Source organism: Hyperolius riggenbachi, chromosome 3 (genome assembly GCF_040937935.1).
Source record: "Hyperolius riggenbachi isolate aHypRig1 chromosome 3, aHypRig1.pri, whole genome shotgun sequence".
NCBI classification, from domain to species: Eukaryota; Metazoa; Chordata; class Amphibia; order Anura; family Hyperoliidae; genus Hyperolius; species Hyperolius riggenbachi.
The window spans coordinates 93,620,471-93,642,338 of NC_090648.1; the positions used below are offsets into that span (position 1 = coordinate 93,620,471).

The 21,868-nt window shown below is 44.9% G+C and overlaps 1 protein-coding gene across 1 annotated transcript in view; it reads right to left on the reverse strand.

Annotated features, from left to right (window-relative positions):
* The window catches only part of ADAM9 (ADAM metallopeptidase domain 9), a 153,935-nt gene that overhangs the window by 97,149 nt on the left and 34,918 nt on the right, over positions 1–21,868 (reverse strand). Inside the window, exons 2-3 of the mRNA XM_068274597.1 lie at positions 4,288–4,382; positions 2,744–2,805 (exon numbers count right to left, since the gene is read on the reverse strand). Coding sequence (XP_068130698.1) covers positions 2,744–2,805; positions 4,288–4,382 — 157 coding nt within the window. The remainder of the gene's footprint in view (positions 1–2,743; positions 2,806–4,287; positions 4,383–21,868) is intronic.

Consider the following 21,868-nt stretch of genomic DNA (forward strand, 5'->3'; position numbering starts at 1 on the left):
ACCACATCAACATCATGCATGGGATGTTAAAGTGAACCTGAGATGGCCCTAAAGGAAACATTTATACATACCTGGGCCTTCCTCCAACCCCCTTCAGGCTGAGTGGTCCCTTGCCATCCTCCTCTGGCCCCTGAATCCTCCGCTACGGCTTCTGGCCAGTTGGGGCTTAGTGCAGCCCGTCACACTCCCATGGCCAGAATTGTTCTGCGCCTGCGCCAACTGGCCCCAACTGGCCAAATTAACGGGAGAGGTAGCATAGGATACAGGAGGCGGAGGGATTGATTGGTCTGAAGGAAGCTAGAGGAAGCCCCAGGTATGTATACATTTTTCCTTTTGGGACATATAGGGTGGCCACCAACGATCCAACCTTTTTCATCCAATTTTACCATTTCTATGTAATGTAATATAAGAGAACTGCCTAAATTATCCATTCAATAAATTCACTCAGTTTACCCTTCTACTACATAGATTTGCTAAGATTGGATGAAAAAGATTGGATCGTTAGTGGCCACCCTAAGGTACACTTTAAATTATTTATAAGTAGTGTATTTAAATGAATGTTCTTGTCAAAGGCTTTGCCCAGTTGTTGACTGAAAATCTAGTTTGAAATTTGCGTCTTTCTCCAGAAGAGACTAAAAAGCCCTCCTTCTAAATAGCAATGCTGAGTATAACTTGCCTTCTTAGAACAGGGGGTATTTGCGATTCTTCAGCTTTAAAGGGAACCAGAGATGAACGTTTCACACAAAATAAACATATCAGTTGATAGCTTGTAAAGAATAAATGCTCTACCTGATAATTTTGCCGCTCTGGTGTGCCTTTTTTAGTGTTTTTTTTTATCCATTATTGCTCCAGGAAAAATCAAATATGGCCGCTGGCTCAAATCCCTTCTCCTTCCGGGTTATGAGTTGTTCTGGATGTGCTGTCTAGGCTATATGAGACTATGCTGCTATCTAGGCTAAATGCAGCCTTTCATCTGTGTGCTTTCATTTTGGTATGATGTGCAGCTGCCTGTAGGAAGTGTCTCTCATAGGAATGAAACTGCAGTCATCATCAGTATCTAGTGCACACAGAGCACACAGGAATCATATTGCAGCCACAGAGCTTCTCTCTCAGCAGGAGCAGCCCCTCCCATGTCATCATCACAGCTCTCAGTATGCAAAGCAGGAAATCTAAGCCAGGAGGTGGCAGGCTTGGGCTTGAAAAGACTCCACAGAAGAGTGACTCAGCTATAATGATTCCAGGTCAAACCTAGACTGAGCCAGTCAGGGATTCTTATCACAGCTGCTAATAGACTAATTAAGCAGATAACAATGAAACTAAAAGCAGGGTAGGTGTTTACTGTCATGTTCCCACTGATAAATGTAATAAAATACACGAGGGTGCTTCATTTCTGGTTCTCTTTAAGTGAGAAACTGTGGTTACCCATGATGCATCACCCCTGAATATGAAAATCATGGTAAGTTATACTCAGAATAGAATTGTAACGATCGGTGAAGCACAGAGAGGTCTGATTACCGGTGATCTGCAGTATCACGGGGAATACAGACGTATACCAGATTATAAGTGATCTGCAGTATCACCGATAATTCGATATACAAGCTAACCTCTGTTCACCTGAGTAGAGTGTAGTGTTTTGGTGTAACAGTAACACTTTGAGGACAAGCCTCAGCGCAGTCAGAAGTACAACGCAGATTCCTTCCGCAGACCTGAGCTCTCCAAGACGGGAGGAGTCAGACCGACAGTAGGAAAGATTGTCTGAAAGTGACACTCAGGAGGAGGTGCCACTGACAGGACGGGGAACCGCCTCCAATAGTGAGGTCGGTTCTCGGGGTCGGACAAACCAGGTCGTACACACACGGACAGATAAAGTACAAGATCAGGAGGCAGAGGCGGGGTCTAGGTACAGGCAGAGTTCGGCAACGGGGTATCAGATATATCGAGGTACAAAATCAGGAGACAGAAGCAGAGTCAAGGTACGAGCCGGGGTTCGGCAACAGAGTATCAGAAATATCGAGGTACAAGATCAGAGTTCAGGAGGATAGTCGAGCAGGCAATAGGTCATAACAGATAATCACAATCAAACTAGTACTTTAGCTATCAACAGAATCTAGCTAAGTGTAGGATTACAGCTCCAGCTGGTCCCGGCACACTTGCGGATCTGACTACGGATCTGGGTGCTCCCACATATGTGATCGCAACGCCAGACACCCGAGGAATGACCAGCCAGCAGTATATGTACACATATCCCTCTCCAGCACCTCCCACAGTGCTGGACCAATGAGAGGTGAAGCCAGAGTCAGCTGACCAGCCTGGTCAGCTGACTACCTCTGGCTGTCATATAAACCATGCCTGAGTGCGCGTCACTCTAAATCTAGAGGGACTACATGTCCCAGCCACACCAGCCCCGCTCTGCGGTACCTCCGCAGCGGGGGTATGCGCGCTAACCGCTGCGTCCAACGCGGCGGTTTCCCCGCGCTCCGCACAACCTTGCACGGAGACAGCCACCTCATGCTGAGAGGAGGCGGCTGCCTCTCCGTGTGTGTGGCCACTGTGCGCGGGAAAAAGAGCCGCCCGCCGCTGGCTCATGGCAGCGGCTCTTCCGCGCTTTCTCACAAGAATAGACTAGCATGTGGACTTATCCATGTTACTGCAGATAATCTGGTGACAGGATCTGAAGTGAAAGCTTTCCTCTAATTAGCGGCCGAGGATTACGGCTAGCAGTAAGTAAAGAGAAAAGGGATACCTGTTCTGCTGAAGATGCAAGACGTGCTCCTGGCCTCCGGCATGGATGACGTACGATAAGCCCTGCAAAACAAGAAATGGTTGTGATAAAAGGATCCATATTCAGCTCATCCATAAGGGCTCATGAACTAAATTAGATCACTGGAACAAACAATGAATTATTTCAAAGGTCAGGTTTGCTTTATTGTTTTCACTGAACACTCGAATCACGTGCATGAAAAAGGGGCGCAAGGAAATTTGAGTGCCCAATTTTAACTAGTAAAATCTCTGTAAATTGTCCAATATTCTACGCTTTAAAAGTGTAAATTATCATAGTAAAATATCGCAACTTAATCAGTGTTCTCCTCAGGCTCTTTTAGCCGTGAGCTCCACCTGGCTAATTTTGGGGAGCACCCGGCTGTCATCAGCTCCGCCTCCCCATCCTCCTCATGCTGTAAGCAGGGTTGCGCTGACCCTGCATTCCCCCCAGCGCACCTCACCAGGCTACTTCTTCATACCACCCGGCTGGAAAAAAATTCTGAGAAGAACAGTGAAACTAAACACTATTCTCACACAGAACCCTTCCTCATCAATGCCTACCCTTAACCGTGCCCCCATGCCCGACCCTCAAAAATACCCCCCAAGTCTAACCCACAAAAACACCCCTCATGCGTAACCTTAACTACCTGCGGACCGAGCGAGTGCGAATCTACATCGGGCAGGGGGCGCTGCGGTCCTGACAGGACGTAAACTCTACGTCCCATTGACCGCACGCCCTTGCCCGTCTCCGCCGCTCGGTCCGCTCTGCCCCCACCGCTCGTTGCTGCCCTGCCGCCTCTATGACGGCAGAGCACTGTGAGCCGGGCAGGAGCAGTTTTCATTGGCTCCTGGCCCTGTCATTACTGTAAGCCGCTCTCATTGGCTTACATGGAGTGACAGGGTCAGGAGCCAATGAAAGCGGCTCCTGACCGGCGCACAGCGCTCTGCCGTCATAGCGACGGCAGAGAGAGCAACCTGCGGCGAGACAGAGCGGCGTGTTCGTCGGGAGCGGCGGATCATTGCGGCGATTCGTCGGGAAGCGGCGATTTACGGGACCAGCACCCTCTGGTCCTTAAGGGGGCAGAGGGTGCTGGTCCAGAAAGGGTTAAACAACCCCCCCCAATCCACTGCAATTGCGATAATACTAGGGCACTCCATAAGCACCATTATAAACTGCGGCTATACTATGAAATTGGGGCACTTAACTGGGGCAATTTAGTATTCATTACATTAATAGGCGGCAAACATATTTTTAGCTATAGAATAAGGAGAATTATATTTCACAGTTCACGGAGCTCAGCTATCATAGCAACAGCAGGTCGAGAGAACGGCCTAATCAGCAGTAGCATGCGGTGTAGTAATTGAAATCTACGCCCTGGCAGGGATAACAGGTTCCAGAGCGTAGATTTCAATTAGCAAGGTTCGGAACCGGTTTAAGAATCCACAATACAAGCAAATGTAGTGCAGCTGACAAATGTCCTGTTCTGTATGAGGTTATCAATAATGTACACACATGAAGAGATTTACCTCTGTGACGGAGCCGGACACATCTCTTCTTAGCCGAGAAACCTTCTGGGGTATTATAATTTCGTAGGAAGACAGAAATGATGCTGGATCAACAGCTGTCAAAAGAAAGATGATCATATATGTAAGTATTCAAAAAACAAAATGAGACCATCTTTAAAGGACACCTGAAGTGAGAAGGCTATGGAGGCTGACATACCGTATTTATTTCATTTTAAACAATGCACATTGCCTGGCTGTCCTGCTGATCCTCTGCCTCTAATGCTTTTTTATTCATGGACCCTGAGCAAGCATGCAGATCAGATATTTGACTGACGTTTGACTGAATTAGCCTCATGTTTTAGGCATGTGATCCAGATACTAAAGTATACTCCCGTTATAGTAAACTCATATATAGTAAACATTCAGGTATAGTAAATTAATGTTCAGGTCCCGGGCCAAGCACCAATATAAGTAGATGGGAGTAATATCTGGTACAATAAACCCTGAAATAATAGAACTTCTGCTATAGTAAACCTTTTTTTTTGGCCCCTGTGGTTTTTTTGCATTCGGCTATAGTGGAAATGGGCGGGCACATGCATCATACATCAGTCGGAGACCTATGAGCTCTGGTCGGTGGGCAGGCTGGCAGCCACTTGTTGCCTGCTCACTATCTGCACACTATTTTGGGCCTGTGTGGATTACCTCAAAAACACCAGCCAGTGAGACCTAGGCTTCCTGTGTAAGCTGCTGCCTGATTACTGTGAGAATTGCCTGTTATCTGTGACTTGCCAGTATGCTGCTGCTGCTGCACAGAGATGTGAACAGAAGAGCACACTATCAGTACTGTACCTGCATTACCTAGTGAGACCTATGCTTCCTGTGCAAGCTGCAGGTGCGTAGCTTGGGGGGGGGGGGGGGGGTCGGGGTAGGACATATGCCCCCGGGCGCTGGGTCCCTAAGGGCGCCCAGCCGTGTCCTATTTTTTTTTCCCCCTCAGTAGCTCGCCGGGCCGGGATCTCGCTATTTGGTCAGTGACGTCTCCAGTGACGTCACACGTCGCCGCACCGCCGCCGGCCCACGCAGCGTCCATAGCAGTGGAACGCTGCGCAGAGCGGCAGAGAGCCAGCCCCATTTATTCATTGCTGGCTGGGTGACAGGAGTGAGGAGGAGCCGACCAGGCAGGGAGGGACAGCCAGGTCGGGTGCCCTGCTGCTGCTGCGAGTGTGGACTGGAGCGGATGCCGGCAGATGCGAGCGGGGCAGTGTGAGGCTGAAGAAAGCCAGCAACATCCAGCATGCAGGCTCTCCTGAGCGCCTCCAGTGATTTTAGCTTCAAGTGGAAGCAGCTTCAAAGACAGCGGGCAGCAGCCAGCCGCATCGCTTTGCCCGCTGTCATTTAAAGTCATGTGACGTCAGCCAGCCCCGTAAGCCCAGCGAGGAAAGTAAAGTGGATGGGGAGGTCTGAGGTCGTGCGGTGCGGCTGCCGCTGGGTCTGATCTTTGGAAGAGAACCCCAGCAAGCAGGTGCCGCACAGATAGAGACCCTCTTCCTCCCCCCTGAAAAAAAAGAGTTCCACTCGGCACAGCGATTGCCTCCAGGGTGTTTGATGGTGTGTGGTGGTGGATGCCGGATGGGGAGAAAAAGGCTGCAGGCTGTGAGTAGTAAATTATGTTGTTAACTGTGTTTCCCTCCCCCCCCCTTTAAACAAGTCTGAAAGTATCCATATCTGGGGGGCTTTTACCTGTCCCCATCCTCTTTTTTTTTTTTACTGGGGTCCCCTCTGCTGTCATGCTGTGGCCCTCTAATAATCTTGCTCTGCCTCTGTTCACTCCACACCCTGCGAGATCACACTTCTACTCTGTACAGTAGCCACAGCCGAGGAGCTTCCTACAGCCCCCTGTAGTTCATCTGGTGGATCGCCATTCTCCCGTGGTTTAGCATGCTAAATTTCCCAACTGGCCCAGTCGCACTTCACTGCGCATGCACAGCCCTGCCAAGACCATTCTCACTCCTGTAATCAGGAGCATTCTGCACATACACAATTCGCTAAGACTATAACATCTCTTGCGCAGAATGCAGCCAGCCATGGGGTGTCGATTGGAGTGTGTGCCTTGCCTGCCCGGGACTGCACATGCGCAGTGGCACATGACTGGGCTGGGTCGCAGATTCCATTGCAGGAGAAAACGGAGAGGATCAGTAGGACAGCGATCAAGCAGATGGATTACAGGGGGCAATACTGTACTTACTTTATCTTAGGTTTCCTTTGAAGGCTGTAGAAGCACTATGAGCACTTTCCGAGTGCTTTGCTGACCATCAGAGCTTTCTGAACGTTTTATTAAAAATGCTCCAATTGACTTGCATTAAAATCGCAGGAAAATTGCCACGATTGACATTTTTTTTAAAAATAGCGATTGCAGCAATTTCACTGCGATTTTAATGCAAGTTAATGGGACCATTTAAAAAAAAAAACACTCAGAAGGCTCTGATGGTCAGAAAAGCACTCAGAAAGCACTCATAGTGCGTCTAAAGCCTTAGACCAGAACCCCACTAGGAGCGATTTGAAAAAGCTCTAACTAATGCAATGCTATGAGGGATCACATCGCTCAAGTGGGATCACACCCATAGCATTACATTAGCAAGAGTATTTTTCAAATCGCAAAACCCTCCGAAAATCGCTCCTAGTGGGTTTCAGGTCTAAGTGTACCTGAGACAGGGGGAAAAATTGTTACTTACCTAGGGCTTCTTGCATTCCCTCGTAGCTTAACAGGTCCCTGGGTTTCCTCCTTGTCCGTTATGTTGTGCTCCTCCAAAGGCTTGCCCATTAGACCAATCGTGGGCCACTGCACGTGCACAGCCCTGGCTGTGTACATAGTCATGTCACTGACTGTCCTCAGAGGAGCTCATACTCTAATACACACCATAGTCATGTCCTAATGTCCCATCATATTATTAGTATGCATTTATATAGCACTGACATCTCCTGCAGCACTTTACAGAGTATATATTCATGTCACTGACTGTCCTCAAGGAGCTCACAATCTAATCCTACCATGGTCATAGTCTAATGTCCTATCTTATTATTATTATGTACATTTATATAGCACACTGGCATCTTCTGCAGCACTTTACAGAGTACATAGTCATGTCACTGACTGTGCTCAGAGGAGCTCACAATCTAATTACATCTCCCTCTGAGCTGCTACAACTCGAGAGGTGAGGTGAGTGTAACAGCTCTTGCTGTGTTTGCTCTCCCCACCGCCCCCACTATATGGATATAGAGGGACTCTCTGGCTACCCAAAGGGGGGGGGGACTCTGCAGCTACCTAAAGGAGGTGGGAAGGCCAGTGTTGTACTTTATTTTTTGGTTGAACTTCATGCTTTTTTTCAACCAAAATAACTCTCTGTCTCCCTGAAGGGAGGGTGATCACTGGCTACCTAAACGGGCTCTCTGGCTATCTACATGGTGGCATTCGTGACCACACTCATTTTCTTCGGAGGGAGGGGGGGGGGCGCAAAAACTGTCTATGTCCCCGGGCGTTCACAACCCTAGCTACGCCTCTGGCAAGCTGTGGCACGATTATTGCATGCAAATACCTGCATATTAAGCCCTGTGCATTTTCATCTAGCTTAGTCTGTGCTCACTTGCTGAAGCATTGAAAAGAAAAAATGACTATCGATTATTGACAGAATTAACGGGGCACTATGGAGAAAAATTGTAAAATGTAAAATATGTGCAAACAGACAAATAAGAAGTACATTTTTTCCAGAGTAAAATGAGCCATAAATTACTTCTCTCCTATGTTGCTGTCACTTACAGTAGGTAGTAGAAATCTAACAGAAGCGACAGGTTTTGGACTAGTCCATCTCTCCATACGGCATTCTCAGCAAGGCTTTTATTCTTTATAAAGACATTCCCTGAAAAGGCTTTAAACAATGATGCTGGCCAGCTTCCCTGCTCACTACATAGTTTTTTTTGCAGTTGGACAGAGCAACTGCCATTCACTAAGTGCTTTTGAAAATAAATAAGTCCCTGAGAATCCCCCCATGCAGAGATGAGCTAGTCCAAAACCTGTCACTTCTTTTAGAAAAGTAATGTATGGCTCATTTTACTCCGGAAAAAACGTACTTCTTATTTGTTTGCACATATTTTAAATTTTACAATTTTTCGTCATAGTGCCCCTTTAAGATACAGTATTATAGTGTACTTCATGGGCTTAAAGGGAAGGTTCAGGGACAGTTGGTAAAAAATAAAAATCCGAATCCACTTACCTGGGGCTTCCTCCAGAACTACTGAGCCTGCGCAGTACAGCCCGGAGGACGTCCGATGACGTCAGCGTGCCGGCGTGGAACGCACAATGGAGCGCAGAAGAGGCCCGACCTGGCCGCCGGCCTGGCCAGGTCGGGTCGGCCACCGGAGACCACCGGGAGCCTGCGGAGCGGCGCCGAGGGCACCTCCTGCCTGCCACGGGCTGGAGGAAGCCCCAGGTAAGTGGATTCGGATTTTTATTTTTTACCAACTGTCCCTGAACCTTCCCTTTAAGTATGACAAGTTCTGATACAGTATAGTAAACTAGTTTTCCCAGTCCCTTGGAATTTACTATATGGGTATTCTAGTGTACTGCCGGCAGAATGATCAGCAAGACTGCCAGGCAACTGGTATTGTTTAAAAGGAAATAAATATGGCAGCCTTTATATCACTCTTACTTCAAGTGTACTCTTAGGCCACATACACACATCAGACTATAGTCTTTGGAAAATGAAAGATCACAGGGCACCACATTACAAAAAATGAAAGATCTGGGCACCACATTACAAAAAATGAAAGATCTGGGCACCACATTACAAAAAAGATATTGCAGTTTTAGAGCAGGTGCAGAGACGAGCTACAAAATTGATACGTGGGATAAAAGGTCTCACTTTCCAAGAAAGGTTAGATAAACTGGGTTTATTTAGTCTAGAGAAAAGACGCCTTAGAGAAGATCTAATTAACATGTATAAATACATCAGAGGGCAATATAATAGCTTGGCGGATGAGCTTTTTGTCCCTAGGCCTTCTCAAAGGACTAGAGGACATGATCTGCGCATGGAGGAAAAACGTTTTAGCCATTTTTTTAGGAAAGGGTTCTTTACAGTAAGAGTGATTAAGATGTGGAATGCATTGCCACAGGAAGTCGTTATGGCAAACTCTATACCTGCATTTAAAGGGGGCTTAGATGCTTTCCTTGCGTTGAAAGACATCCATGGCTACAATTACTAGGTTATGCCTAATGATGTTGATCCAGGGATTTTATCTGATTGCCATCTGGAGTCGGGAAGGAATTTTTCCCTTTTGGGGCTAACTGGACCATGCCTCGTAAGGGTTTTTTCGCCTTCCCCTGGATCAACAGGGATATGTGAGGGAGCAGGCTGGAGTTGTACTTTGTACTGGTTGAACTCGATGGACGTATGTCTTTTTTCAACCAAAATAACTATGTAACTATATAACAGACCAATTTTACCCCCTTCCATGTAGTATGAGAGCCATACCTAAACAGTCTATTCTATTGAGCTGAACTCCCCATCAGACAGAAATCTTTGCAAGATGCTGCACACACAGATGCTGTACAGACACAAAAGATCAGTATCTGCAAAAGATCTGTTCCTGCCAAAGATCCGTTCCTGCAAATTACATTCATAGTCTATGATATCTGCAGATCATCATACACACCTTGTTTAACTGACATTGATCTGCAGATCAGACAATCATCTGCAGATCTGAAAATCCATCCTGGTGGATCTGATCTGCAGATGAATGTCTGTTAAACAAGGTGTGTATGAGGATCTGCAGATATCATAGACTATGAATGCATTTTGCAGGAACTGATCTTTTGCAGATACTGATCTGGCATGTGTACAGCATCTTTGTGTGCAGCATCTTGCAAAGATTTCTGTCTGATGGGGAGTTCAGCTCCATAGAATAGACTGTGTAGAGTATGGCTCTCATACTACATGGAAAGGGGTAAAATTGGTCTGTGATCTTTCATTTTCCAAAGACTATGGTCTGATGTGTGTATGAGCCTTTAGAGTAATTTTTACTCTCAGTACAGATGAAAGTTAATGGCTTTTACAGGTGTAAAGTTGACCACTAGTGATGCAACCTTGATTCTACAGTGTGATTTTTCAGTGAACGATCGTATCAGATAATTTCTGTGAACCACTGATCAGATCATTCAGACAATGAAAAGATCTGATCAGAAATCTTTGTAATAGTTCTACCTGAGCTCAGCAGCCAAATGTGGAGTTGAAGCTACAGTATAGCATTCAGAAATGTAAAAAATAAAAAACAAAAACATCTATTGCATCAGAACAAATCTTACTTTGAATTAAAAAAGAACACTTTTAAAGGGAACCCGAGGTAAGAGATATGGAGGCTGCCGTATTTATTTCCTTTTAAACAATACCAGTTGCCTGGCAGCCCTCCTGATCCTGTGTGTCTAATACTTTTAGCAATAGACCCTAAACAAGCATATGTAGACCAGGAACTCTAACTCAGCTGACTCCAACTACTGTATGCTTATTCCAGGGTTTTGACTCAGACACTACTTATGTCAGAAGATCAACAGGGCTGCCAGGCAACTAGCATTGTTTACAAGAAACTAAATATGGCAGCTTCCATATCCCTCTCACTTTGGGTTACCTTTAAGCAGCTGCATAATCATATTGCCTTCAAAAACCACACCACAAATTTCCATTTTTTTTAATCTCCCCCCCCCCCCCCCCAGATCAGGGGTCACCAAACGTTTTGATGTAGAAAAACATTACATTGAACCTAGGTAGCATAAACAGCACCTGAAACACCATCCCCACACGCAAAGCAATCAGTGTTCAAAATACATCTTTTCAAAAGTCCCCTCAAAACAACCCTCTTCCCCCAGTAATTGCAAGGACTGCAAATTATCCACCCCTATCCAGGCACGTGCACAAACTGTATTTATATTACCTCTGACCACACAACCCCCCCACCACCACCACCACAATGTTTTTGCGCACCAGACAGTGAAGCATACCCAGGTGACAATCTGCCATCAGTGCCACCTAATGTGGAATTGGATTGGAAGCCAGCGAATGACTTCTTACTGGCTTTCATGTGGAAACATGGTGCCAGCACTGCTGCCGCATCTATAAGTAATACATTTTGTGCATGGAGGACCGGTAAAAAGCTTCAGGGGGCCACATTCGGCCCGCGGGCCTTAGTTTGAGGACCACTGCCCTAGATAATGGCCTTTTGAAAGTGTTCTTTTTAAATTTAAAGCAATTTGCATGAGGCGTTAAAGTGTTATAATTATTATTATATTAATTATATAGGACATTAGGACATTCTAGGCCAATCACAAGACTCGGAAGTATTAGACCAATGTGAGAATCAGTATTGTACTATGGAAAATTGGAATACCGTGGAAATTTTAGACCAATCACAAGTATTAGGCCAATCAGACAACGCAGAAGTTTACAGTGGAAACGTGGATTCTGCATAATAGCTTACGTAAGCAAAAAAAATAGTGGATTCCGCAAATGTTTTTTTTCCATTTTTACAATTAACTAACTTTATTAACAAACACAAAAAACAACAACAACAAAAAAAAAAACAAAAAAAAAAACGCAAACATCCATTGGAATCCCAAATCAGTATTTCTGACCATCCCCGTTGGCTGTATACTGATCGCTGTGTGAAGAACCCACATCCTGTATACAATATGCAATGACATATAGCATGTCTGTCCCACATGCCAGGTCTGAGGGCTAATAAATGACAAGTGTGACCTTTGCTTGCCCTTCCTTCTCATCTGCATTTATTGTATTTGTTCATTATTAGTCACTGTGCTTCCAATGTACAACATTGTGACTGGAATGTATGTCATCATACAGATAAGATATAAATATAGATCTGCTGATCACTTCTTTGTGGTCACTTCTGTTTTTCCATTCTGTACTTCCCTTTTACTTAAAAATAAATGATATTCAATATTAAAATATGTGTCATATTTTAGTCAGTTCGATTAAACAAACACCCTTTAAACAGAGGGAACTTCTTACTAAGATGTGCTCAGACCATCAAGTCCTCCTGCAACACAGGATACTAGCAATAGCCAGGCCATAACTGGGTCAGCACTAGTGATGGTAACTGTGAGTAGCTACTTGTAATCAAATGTAATTAGATAGCACTGTCCTCGGCAGAGGGAGGGGGGTTAACTTACCTATGCCGCCTATAGCTGATGCGTTCCACTTGCAGTCTGCATAACTCCACTACTTCCTCCTTCAAACCCAGAAGGAGGAAGTAGTGGCGTTACGTGGACCGCGAGTGGAACCCATCGGGCAATAGACGCCATAGGTAAATTAACGCCCCTTAGCTATCTAATTTAAATTTCAATTATGAGTAGCCACTTAGCCACTCATAGTTATCATCACTGGTCAGCACCAACAAAAAGTTAAAAACTCATTTAATGAAAAATAATAAAAATGAATGATACAGCTGTAATCCAGCAACAGACCGAGTTACTTGCTGCTCAGCTTGAAAAAGGAATGTTGCTAGATGGTCCAATTGTGGACTATACTATTTTTACTGCAGGGAGACCTCCCTCATGTCATCAATCTTAAAGCACACCTGAAGTGCAAAGGGTATGGAGCCTGACATATTTATATCCTTTTAAACAATGCAGATTGCCTGGCTGTCCTGCTGATCCTCTGCCTCTAATACATTTAGCCATGGACTTCTCAGTTTATGAAACCTTTGACTCCAGGTAACCAAAATTGCTCCGACTCCTCCACTCTGACTCCACAGCCCTGCCTAACACAATTTCTGAGTCTCTCCATCGCAGATGATAACGGTAGTTGATTTAAAATATAGCAGATACCGTTATTCGGCAATACGTGCACAGCTACGACCCAGAATTTGGTGATACAGTAGCTGAACTCAGCTGCCAATTTTCATCCCTGCTCCATGATAGCTGCTAATTAGCTATGTGATCGGGTAACTCTGGCACCTCAACCCGGCAGACAGCTCATGCACTATAGCTGCAAGCCACAAGTATAGCTATATGCCAAGCTCTGGAGCCCAGACTCCCAAATTGTACATTTGGCACTCCATAGCTGCAATTATCAATAGCAGTTCATGGCAGCATCCTAATTCCCAGTGGGGCCTTTTAAACCGTCTTGGACCGAAATACCGATAGTGATGGTTTCGGCAGACCAACGCATAACATTTATGTGTAGCTTCAGACTTTAAGCCCTGTTACTGTACTCACTTTCCTACATGGTGAAATGCATTCCTTGACTTTTTATTGCTGTAAATCCCATCCACACCTTCATAGGTTAAACATTCCAGCAGTTTAATAATTAATATTTTTCCGCAGTGATAGACTTGTTATCCAGCAGCTCCTATCACAAGTCATGCAGTCTGAGGATTCCTCTTCACCAGAGGAGCAGCGTTCCCCACTGAGCACAGTACCGCCAATGCCTCTGATGTTTCCAGCACTGCTGCTGGCAATCCCAGCTCCCTGTGTCTGTCATTAGAATACATGCAGATCCATGCTTAGCCCACTTCTGGGATCTCAAAACTCTGCCAGCTTTTACACTCTGCTTCCTTATGCAAGAGAAAACACTGCTATTTCCCTTTCCTGAAAACACATATGACGTTCCAAAACCCAATGGTCTAGAGCCAAGGTTCTCCCCACAGGGACCTTGGGTTCAGGAGGTACTTCAGCCATGGAATGGGTGGTAGCTCAGCCATGATTCCTCTCCCTGCTGGCCTCACCACCTCTTTCCACAGACACGAATGGAAGAGGGTATGGGTGGCAGCTCAGCTATGACTCCAGTATTTAAGGACAATGAAACTTGAAGCAAAAAAAAAGTATGCTATAGTGAATTGTATGTGTAGTACGGATAATGAATAAAACGTTAGTAGCAGAGATAAGAGTCTCATATTTTTGTTTTCAGTTATATAGCTTTTTTTTATATAACATTGCGTCATTCTGTCATATTTGCAGTTTAAAAACCACACTTAGAATTTTAAGCTATAAAACAAAGCAGAAAAAATGACACTTTGAACTTTCTTGCAGTAAAACCTTATCTCAAGCTTTCTCTCACAGTTTCTTGATCATATAAAGTGCTTCAGAAAACAAGACTGTATTCAACTCAAATGGGTTAAATAGTTCAGATAAGCTCTTTTACAAATGGAGTTTTTTAACTCTTCCTGTACTGGAAAACAATATGAGACTTTTCTTTGCAACTAATGTTCTATTTCTTAGCTGTATTACACATACAATTCATTATCTCATAAGTGTATGTATTTCCGTTTCAGGTTTGCTTTAACGAACGATATACTTTTAACGAACGAGATAGGGACTGTAGGACAGCAACTGGTATATTTTAGTTCTGACAAAATATTGTCAGAACTGGAAGGGATCGCTGTAAGAAGAAAATGGTGAGCTTCTGAGAGGAACTGACGGTGAGGTTAGTATGTAATATTCATTTGCAGCTACGTCATGTATTTATTTTAAATAATATTATTCGCTTCAGGTTCCCTTTAAGTGTAGCTATTTTAATATTTTATTTGCAGAGAAGTAATTTGAGCTGTTTTGTATCTTTTTCAGTTTCCCAAGGAAATGACAGATGTCTCTCACAGCTGGACTTTCCAATTATTTATTTACTCCACAAGCCCTCCTTTTTTTTTATACAAGGTCCAGTCTGCCACACCGCAAGTTCCAGGCAGTTTCTGGGTTTCATGGGATGCCTCTGCATACATAACCTTTCCTGACAGAGTTTGAGAAGAGTTCTGAATGAGAAGCTGCAGCTATCCTGTCACCACTACAATATGGGCACAGCCACTGAAAATAGCCTGGCCTGGATGTTTCAGTCACATGGGAGTCAGTGTGCTGACAGCTGCACTGATGCTGGCAGCTTACAGCTCTTTGTGCTGATACTACACAGGAGCTGGGCGTTCCGGGGGAACAGATCAGACATGTCACTTGTCCTGCCACCATTGCTCACCACACATCAGAAGAGCTGGAACTGATTTCAAAAAGGAAACTGGTTGCGTCATAAAATACTGTCAAGATGACGCCATGCGCATGCGCAGAACGCTCCTGGTCTCGGTTGCGTACTTTAGGGTGCGTGCAGCCGGTCCAGCGCAGACAAACTGATGCCCGACCCAGCCGACCAGAAGAGGGTGCCAGAGGGCAATTACAGGGAGCGGAGGGGGCAGAATGGAGAACGGGGGGGGGGAGCAGTGAGAATTAGGACAGCTCACCACACATGCCTGCTCCCCCTGTTTCTCATATTTATTTGGGCTCTGCTATCCTGTAAGGCATTCAATGACATTTATTTAGGTTTGCAGAACAATGGATCTCCATTTAATGTCTAGTGTATATAAGCTGTGTTTTCTACATCTTGTCAGTATACAGGAATCAAGTCTGAGGAAGGCTTCATAGTCGAAATCTTACTCCTTTTCTCCTTAGCCAGTAAATGGTATCATCCTGATTCAAAACTTTTTTCGTCTACTGAGGGAAGCTTCTAACTTTTTTCATTCTCCTCACAGGTTTGCTTTAAAGACGAACTCTAAAAAAAAAGTGCTTCATTTTTACAATAATTATGTATAAATTATTTAGTCAGTGTTTGCCCATTGTAAAATCTTTCCTCTCCCGGATTTACATTCTGACATTTATCACATGGTGACATTTTTACTGCTGGCAGGTGATGTCACTGGAAGGAGATGCTGCTTGCTTTTTTGGCAGTTGGAAACAGCTGTTATTTCCCACAATGCAACAAGGCTCCCACAGTGTGATGTCAGAACCATGGTCCTGACATCACGCTGTGGGAGGAGTTTCACCACAATATCAGCCATACAGAGCCCCCTGATGATCCACTTATGAAAAGGAAAAGATTTCGCATGGGAAATGCGGTATCAGCTTCTGATTAGGATGAAGTTCAATTCTTGGTTACGGTTTCTCTTTAATGTCCAGTGTATATAAGTTATGTTCTATATGTTGTCAGTAAACAAGAACTGAGTCTGAGGAAGGCTTCATAGCCAGTAGCTTACTCCTTTTCTTCCAAGTTAGCCAATAAATGGTATCATCCTGCTTCAGAACTTGTTCCCACTACTGAGGTAAGATATCTAACATTTACTTTCTCCTCTCATGTTTGCATCAACCAGAAGTCTTATGCAGCAGCTTTTAAAATAAATATCAACTAAATCTGTGTATATGTTAATAATCAGCGCACCCTTAGCGATGGTTACCTGTCACCTTCTCCTGAACTCCGCTACAGCCCCCAATGTCCACTTAGGGCTGGTTTTCCATAAACACTTTATATCCCCTCATGGGACTTCTTGTACTTAGAAGCTTACACATCCTGCCAACCTGGATTAACTCAGAGTTGCTCTATTAGAGAAAAACCCCAACCATAAACCCACATGACGCAAGGCGCTCAGGCTGCCGATACAAATACCTCTTTCATGGTTCCTGCAGCAGCAGAGATGTTTATGTAAGTTGGTCTGCAGACAGGTCAAGCAGGTGAAAGCCAACTCTGACTCCTCTATTCTGGAGGGAAAACTAAAAGTCCAGACACCATTTTAGTGGCTGAGCCAGCAGCAGGCTGTGCATACACTGCAGAGCTGAATTACTTGTAGAAAAATGGAAGAGAACACCGGCCAATTATAGGGGGTCACTTTTTCCTTTCACTTGTCACTTTATGCTATCCATGGATGGCAATGCTTGCCAACTGTAATGACTAAAGTATGTCAGTCTAATGACCTGAAATGGTCCAGGCTGATTTCACTTGGGTGCTATTATGCCCTATATACGAATAGGGCAGCACGGTGGGGTAGTGGTTTGTGTTCTCGCCTTGCAGCGCTGGTTCCCCAGTTCGAATCCCAGATAGGGCACTATCTGCACAGAGTTTGTATGTTCTCCCCGTGTCTGCGTGGGTTTCCTTCGAGCACTCCAGTTTCCTCCCATATCCCAAAAACATACAGATCAGTTAATTGGTTTCTCTCTAAAGTTACACTACACAATACATAATATGACTGTGGTAGGGATTAGATTGTGAGCCCCTCTGAGGGACAGTTAGTGACAAGACAATATACTGTGTACAGCGCTGCAGACGATGTCAGCGCTATATAAATACTAAATAATAATAATAAATAGGGGTCTGTTTGTAAAGGGAGGGAGCAGCCTAAGTGCTGTTAGTTTTTCAGGAATAGTTATTTTTACATATATAAATGGTTTTATATAATCACCAGTTTCAGCAAAAATCCGCAATCGAAACCCTCCACTTTATAGAACGCAAAACAGAGCTTGCCACTTCAAAAGTGAAGGAAGTCATTAGTCTACAATGAAGAACAGGGGTGATGCTGCCAGTGTAAGGCCCGTTTACACTTAAAAAGACACTGAAGCGAGAATAAATCTCGCTTCAGTGCTTATATTCAGCAGGGGCACGTGTGCCCCTGCTAAAACGCCGCTATCCCGCGGCTAAACGGGGGTCCCTTAACTCCCAAATCCCCTCCGTTCTTTGCGGGGATCTCTTCCGCATACAGGCAGGGCTAATGGCCGCAGCCCTGCCTCACGCACGTCTGTCAGCGCGTATCTCCGCCTCTCCCCCGCCCCTCTCAGTCTTCCTTCAGTGAGAGGGGCAGGGGAGAGGCGGCGATGCGCCGCTGATAGACGGCGCTGAGAGGCAGGGCTGCAGCCGTTAGCCCTGCCTCAAGAGCAGCAAAATCTATGACCAGGTTGGTCGTAGATTTTGCAAGGGGGGGGGGGGATTTAGGGGGGAAGGGACCCCCTTCAGCCGCAGGATAGCGGCGTTTTAGCAGGGGCACACATGCCCCTGCTAAATATAAGCACTGAAGCGAGATTTATTCTCGCTTCAGTGTCTCTTTAATCAGTTGGTACGCGTTTTTTTTCTTCTCCATAGCAGCGCATTGTGAAAAAGATTTTAGTTAAAACGCGTTAAGTGTGAAAGGTTCCATAGGAAAACATGGGACTTACTTTGAAAATCAGTCGACCTTTCAATTATAACTGAGAGCAACTGATTAAGTGTAAACGGGGCCTTAGGCTGGGCGCCCACTACAGGACGCTAATCACAATCGCATAGGGTTTTTGCCATCGATTTTAGAGGGATTTTAAGCTATTTTTCAAGCTTTTTTTGTGCTTGCGTTTTCCCCATGGTTGCGTTTTTAGCTTGGGAAGTGAAATTGCAGCAAAAACTATTTGGCACAGCAATTGCAAAGCGGTCCTATCTTTTGTATTGGAGCGTAATCACTCCTAAAAGCTAAAAGTGTTCTATGATATAAAGTAAGACTATGTTAGGGACATTGAGCTGTGAGCTCCTTTGAGGTGATAATATTCACTATACTCTGTAGAGAGCTGTGGAAGATGTACCGGTACAAGATATAAGAAAGCACATAAATAATAATAATCTATAACAATAGAAGTCAAGCCCTCAGCTGTATGTATGTGTGTCAGCCCACCCCGGACACACCCACTACTGGTACGCCCTACTGTGATTGGATGGCGCAAGTGGTCGCATGCGGTGGGATCGGGCGCTGACAGCGTAACACTCAACACCAGCTACTAGTACTTAGCAGCAGCAGTGGATAGAATTAGCAGAATTGCATGTGGAGATAACTGAGACAAGATCCTCTATACATCCCTCATGTATGGGGCTTGTTGATATTAAGGAAACATAGAGAAATGCATTTATGTATGTATTTAGAGAGGTTAGCCCAGGCATGGGCAAACTTGGCCCTCCAGCTGTTAAGGAACTACAAGTCCCACAATGCATTGCAGGAGTCTGACAGCCACACTCATGACTCATAAAGGCAAAGGCATTGTGGGACTTGTAGTTCCGTAACAGCTGGAGGGCAGAGTTTGCCCATGCCTGGGTTAGCCTGTCTAATTCCCCCTTATCTGTGAATAAGCACCAATTGTAATTTTATCCCTCAGCTGTGTCAGCAGCCTGCCACGGCCGAGAGGCTAATTGGTAAACAAAGGATGTTAACAAAATGTCTGCTTCTATAGGTGCGTACACACGCCGGACTGGAGGCAACGACGGGTCCGTCGTTACCTCCCGCTGGGTGGGCGTGCCAACGACAGTCCGGCGTGTGTACGCACTGTCGGCGGACTGATACGGCTGCTTCTGAGCGATCCGCCGGGCGGATCGCTCAGAAGCAGCCGTATCAGTCCGCCGACAGTGCGTACACACGCCGGACTGTCGTTGGCACGCCCACCCAGCGGGAGGTAACGACGGACCCGTCGTTGCCTCCAGTCAGGCGTGTGTACGCACCTTATGAAAGCAGGAAGTTGACACACTGTAGATTCATTGCAAGGTTTGTTTTAGCTGTAACAATCAAATGTTTTTCTTTAAGGGTTATTATGCTCTTGCTTATCTTTTAGAGCAGAGAGGAAGTTCTGAGTTCAAGTCCACTTTAAGTGTAAATGTTTGTATAGATATCTGAAAACCTTAATAAACATTAAAAGGTGGAGTGCCCGGGTATTCTGTTTCTTTGGCTTTAGAGTCTCCGATTCCTTTGCTTTTCAAACCCAACTCTCATTATTTTGCTGAATGCTTTTTTATATAGTACTATGCAGGGCTGAGGAGTCGAGGAGTCTGAGGAATTTTGGGGTACCTGAAGTTGGAGGTTTCATAAACTGAGGAGTCGGAGTTGGGTGATTTTTGTACCCGCTCCATAGCCCTGCGAGGAGTCGGAGCAATTTCTGGGTTCCTGGAGTTGGTGCTTTCATAAACTGAGGAGGCGGAGTTGGATGATTTATGTACCGACTCCACAGCCCTGGTAATATGCTTTCAATGGACTTGTAAGGTCAAAGACATATCATAGAAACATGTACTGTATAGATTAGCTCTGTCAGCATCTAATAGGGGAAATTATTAATTTCAAAGGAAAACATATTAAGCATGTATTTTTAAATCAGTGTATTTTGAGTGAGTATTGCTTGTACAGCAGGGACAGGCATGACTATGACTACGTGGAACTGACAACACTCCAGGTGACCTAAGTCCCGTAGGGCACACGGGCAGCAGCAAGAAACTGACTTCATAAACAGGCAGACAGGACTTCATCTGCCAATCAGCTTGTTCAATAACCCCGTACACATTTGTTCATGCTGTATGTATCCAACTACAGTAAACAATCCATTCAAATTCAAACAAATATTTATCCATGCATACATTCAAAGGTGTTGGGATTACCCAAATCCCAGAGGCCAAATAAACCCTTCACCGTCAAAAAAAGCTCACTCATTTGCTATGCAACAGCCCAAATGAATGGCATCAGTTTCAAGGTATACAGACTTAAAGTGTAACTGTTGGGCATAAAATAAAAAAATCAATTCTTTATTTTTATCTGGTAAACAAGTAATAAGGATGCTAACCAGGCAATCCAAAAGTTAAAATCTCTATTACTTTTCTTGCTGATACATGATTATTCCCCCAGTCTAGCTGACTCTTATTTGGTACATTTTTAGCTTCTCTACTTTCCCCTCAGACCTAACTAATGCAGCCTGGTTGGCTGAAGCCTCTTTCCCTCCTGTTTTACCCTCACACACCTCTGTTCCTCTCTGATTGGCCAATATTTCTCATGCTGAGACAGTGAACTTTCTATAGTGAAGGGCGGGCAAATCAGGCAGAGGAGAGTAAGGGAGGAACTGACATCAGGATTGGCTTTAAAATAGCCACACATAAAATGGGAAATGCTAAGAAGGATTTTCTCTTTTTTTACTGTAGAAAAAAAAACACTAAAATCAAAACGCGGGCAGAGCAATACATATGTTATATAAGTAGAGCAAGTATTTATCTACTTTTGTGTTTTTTTTCAGAGATAGTATGGCTGACAGCTCCTCTTTAGAGTGAACACGAGTTGAGAGGTATGTGGAGGCTGCCATATTTATTTCCTTTTAAGCAATACCAGTTGTCTGGCTGTCCTGCTTATCATTTGCCTTTAGCACTTTCAGCCATAGACCCTGAACAAGCCTATGTATATCAGGCGCTCTGACAATATTATCAGATCTGACAAGATTAGCTACATGCTTGTTTCTGGTGTACAGCAGCCAAATAGATCAGCAGGGCTGCCAGGCAACTACTGCAAAAAGATTGTTGCCTATTTGCTTTTTTTTTAAATAAAATTTTAACCACCTGCCGGGTCTATTCATTCTCAGTGTGGGCTATCTCCGGTGAGGGTGAAACCAAAACACATCTCACTCCAAATAAATCATGAGGCGGCACACCAATGGCTGCAATTGGTGTGCCGCCTCATGATTTATTTGGAGTGTTACTAGGAGACCGTGTGAGCAATCCGGTCGAGGCTCGGCACCGGCAAACTCCAGGATACAAAATACCTGGCACTGCTACCGTGGAATTGTACAGTCAAAACACATCTCACCCTGCTCCTGCACAAACTCCGGGCCTGCGCTGATTACAATTCCCCTTAGAGGACCGGCTTTTGCCGGCAGCAGATTTACACCTTTCTTTACCCAATTTGTGAGGCACAGAAATTAGGCATGTAATGCTGGCGCAGAAATCAGCTGGTTCCGGTCTGTGTCCGCCGCCTTAGGGCA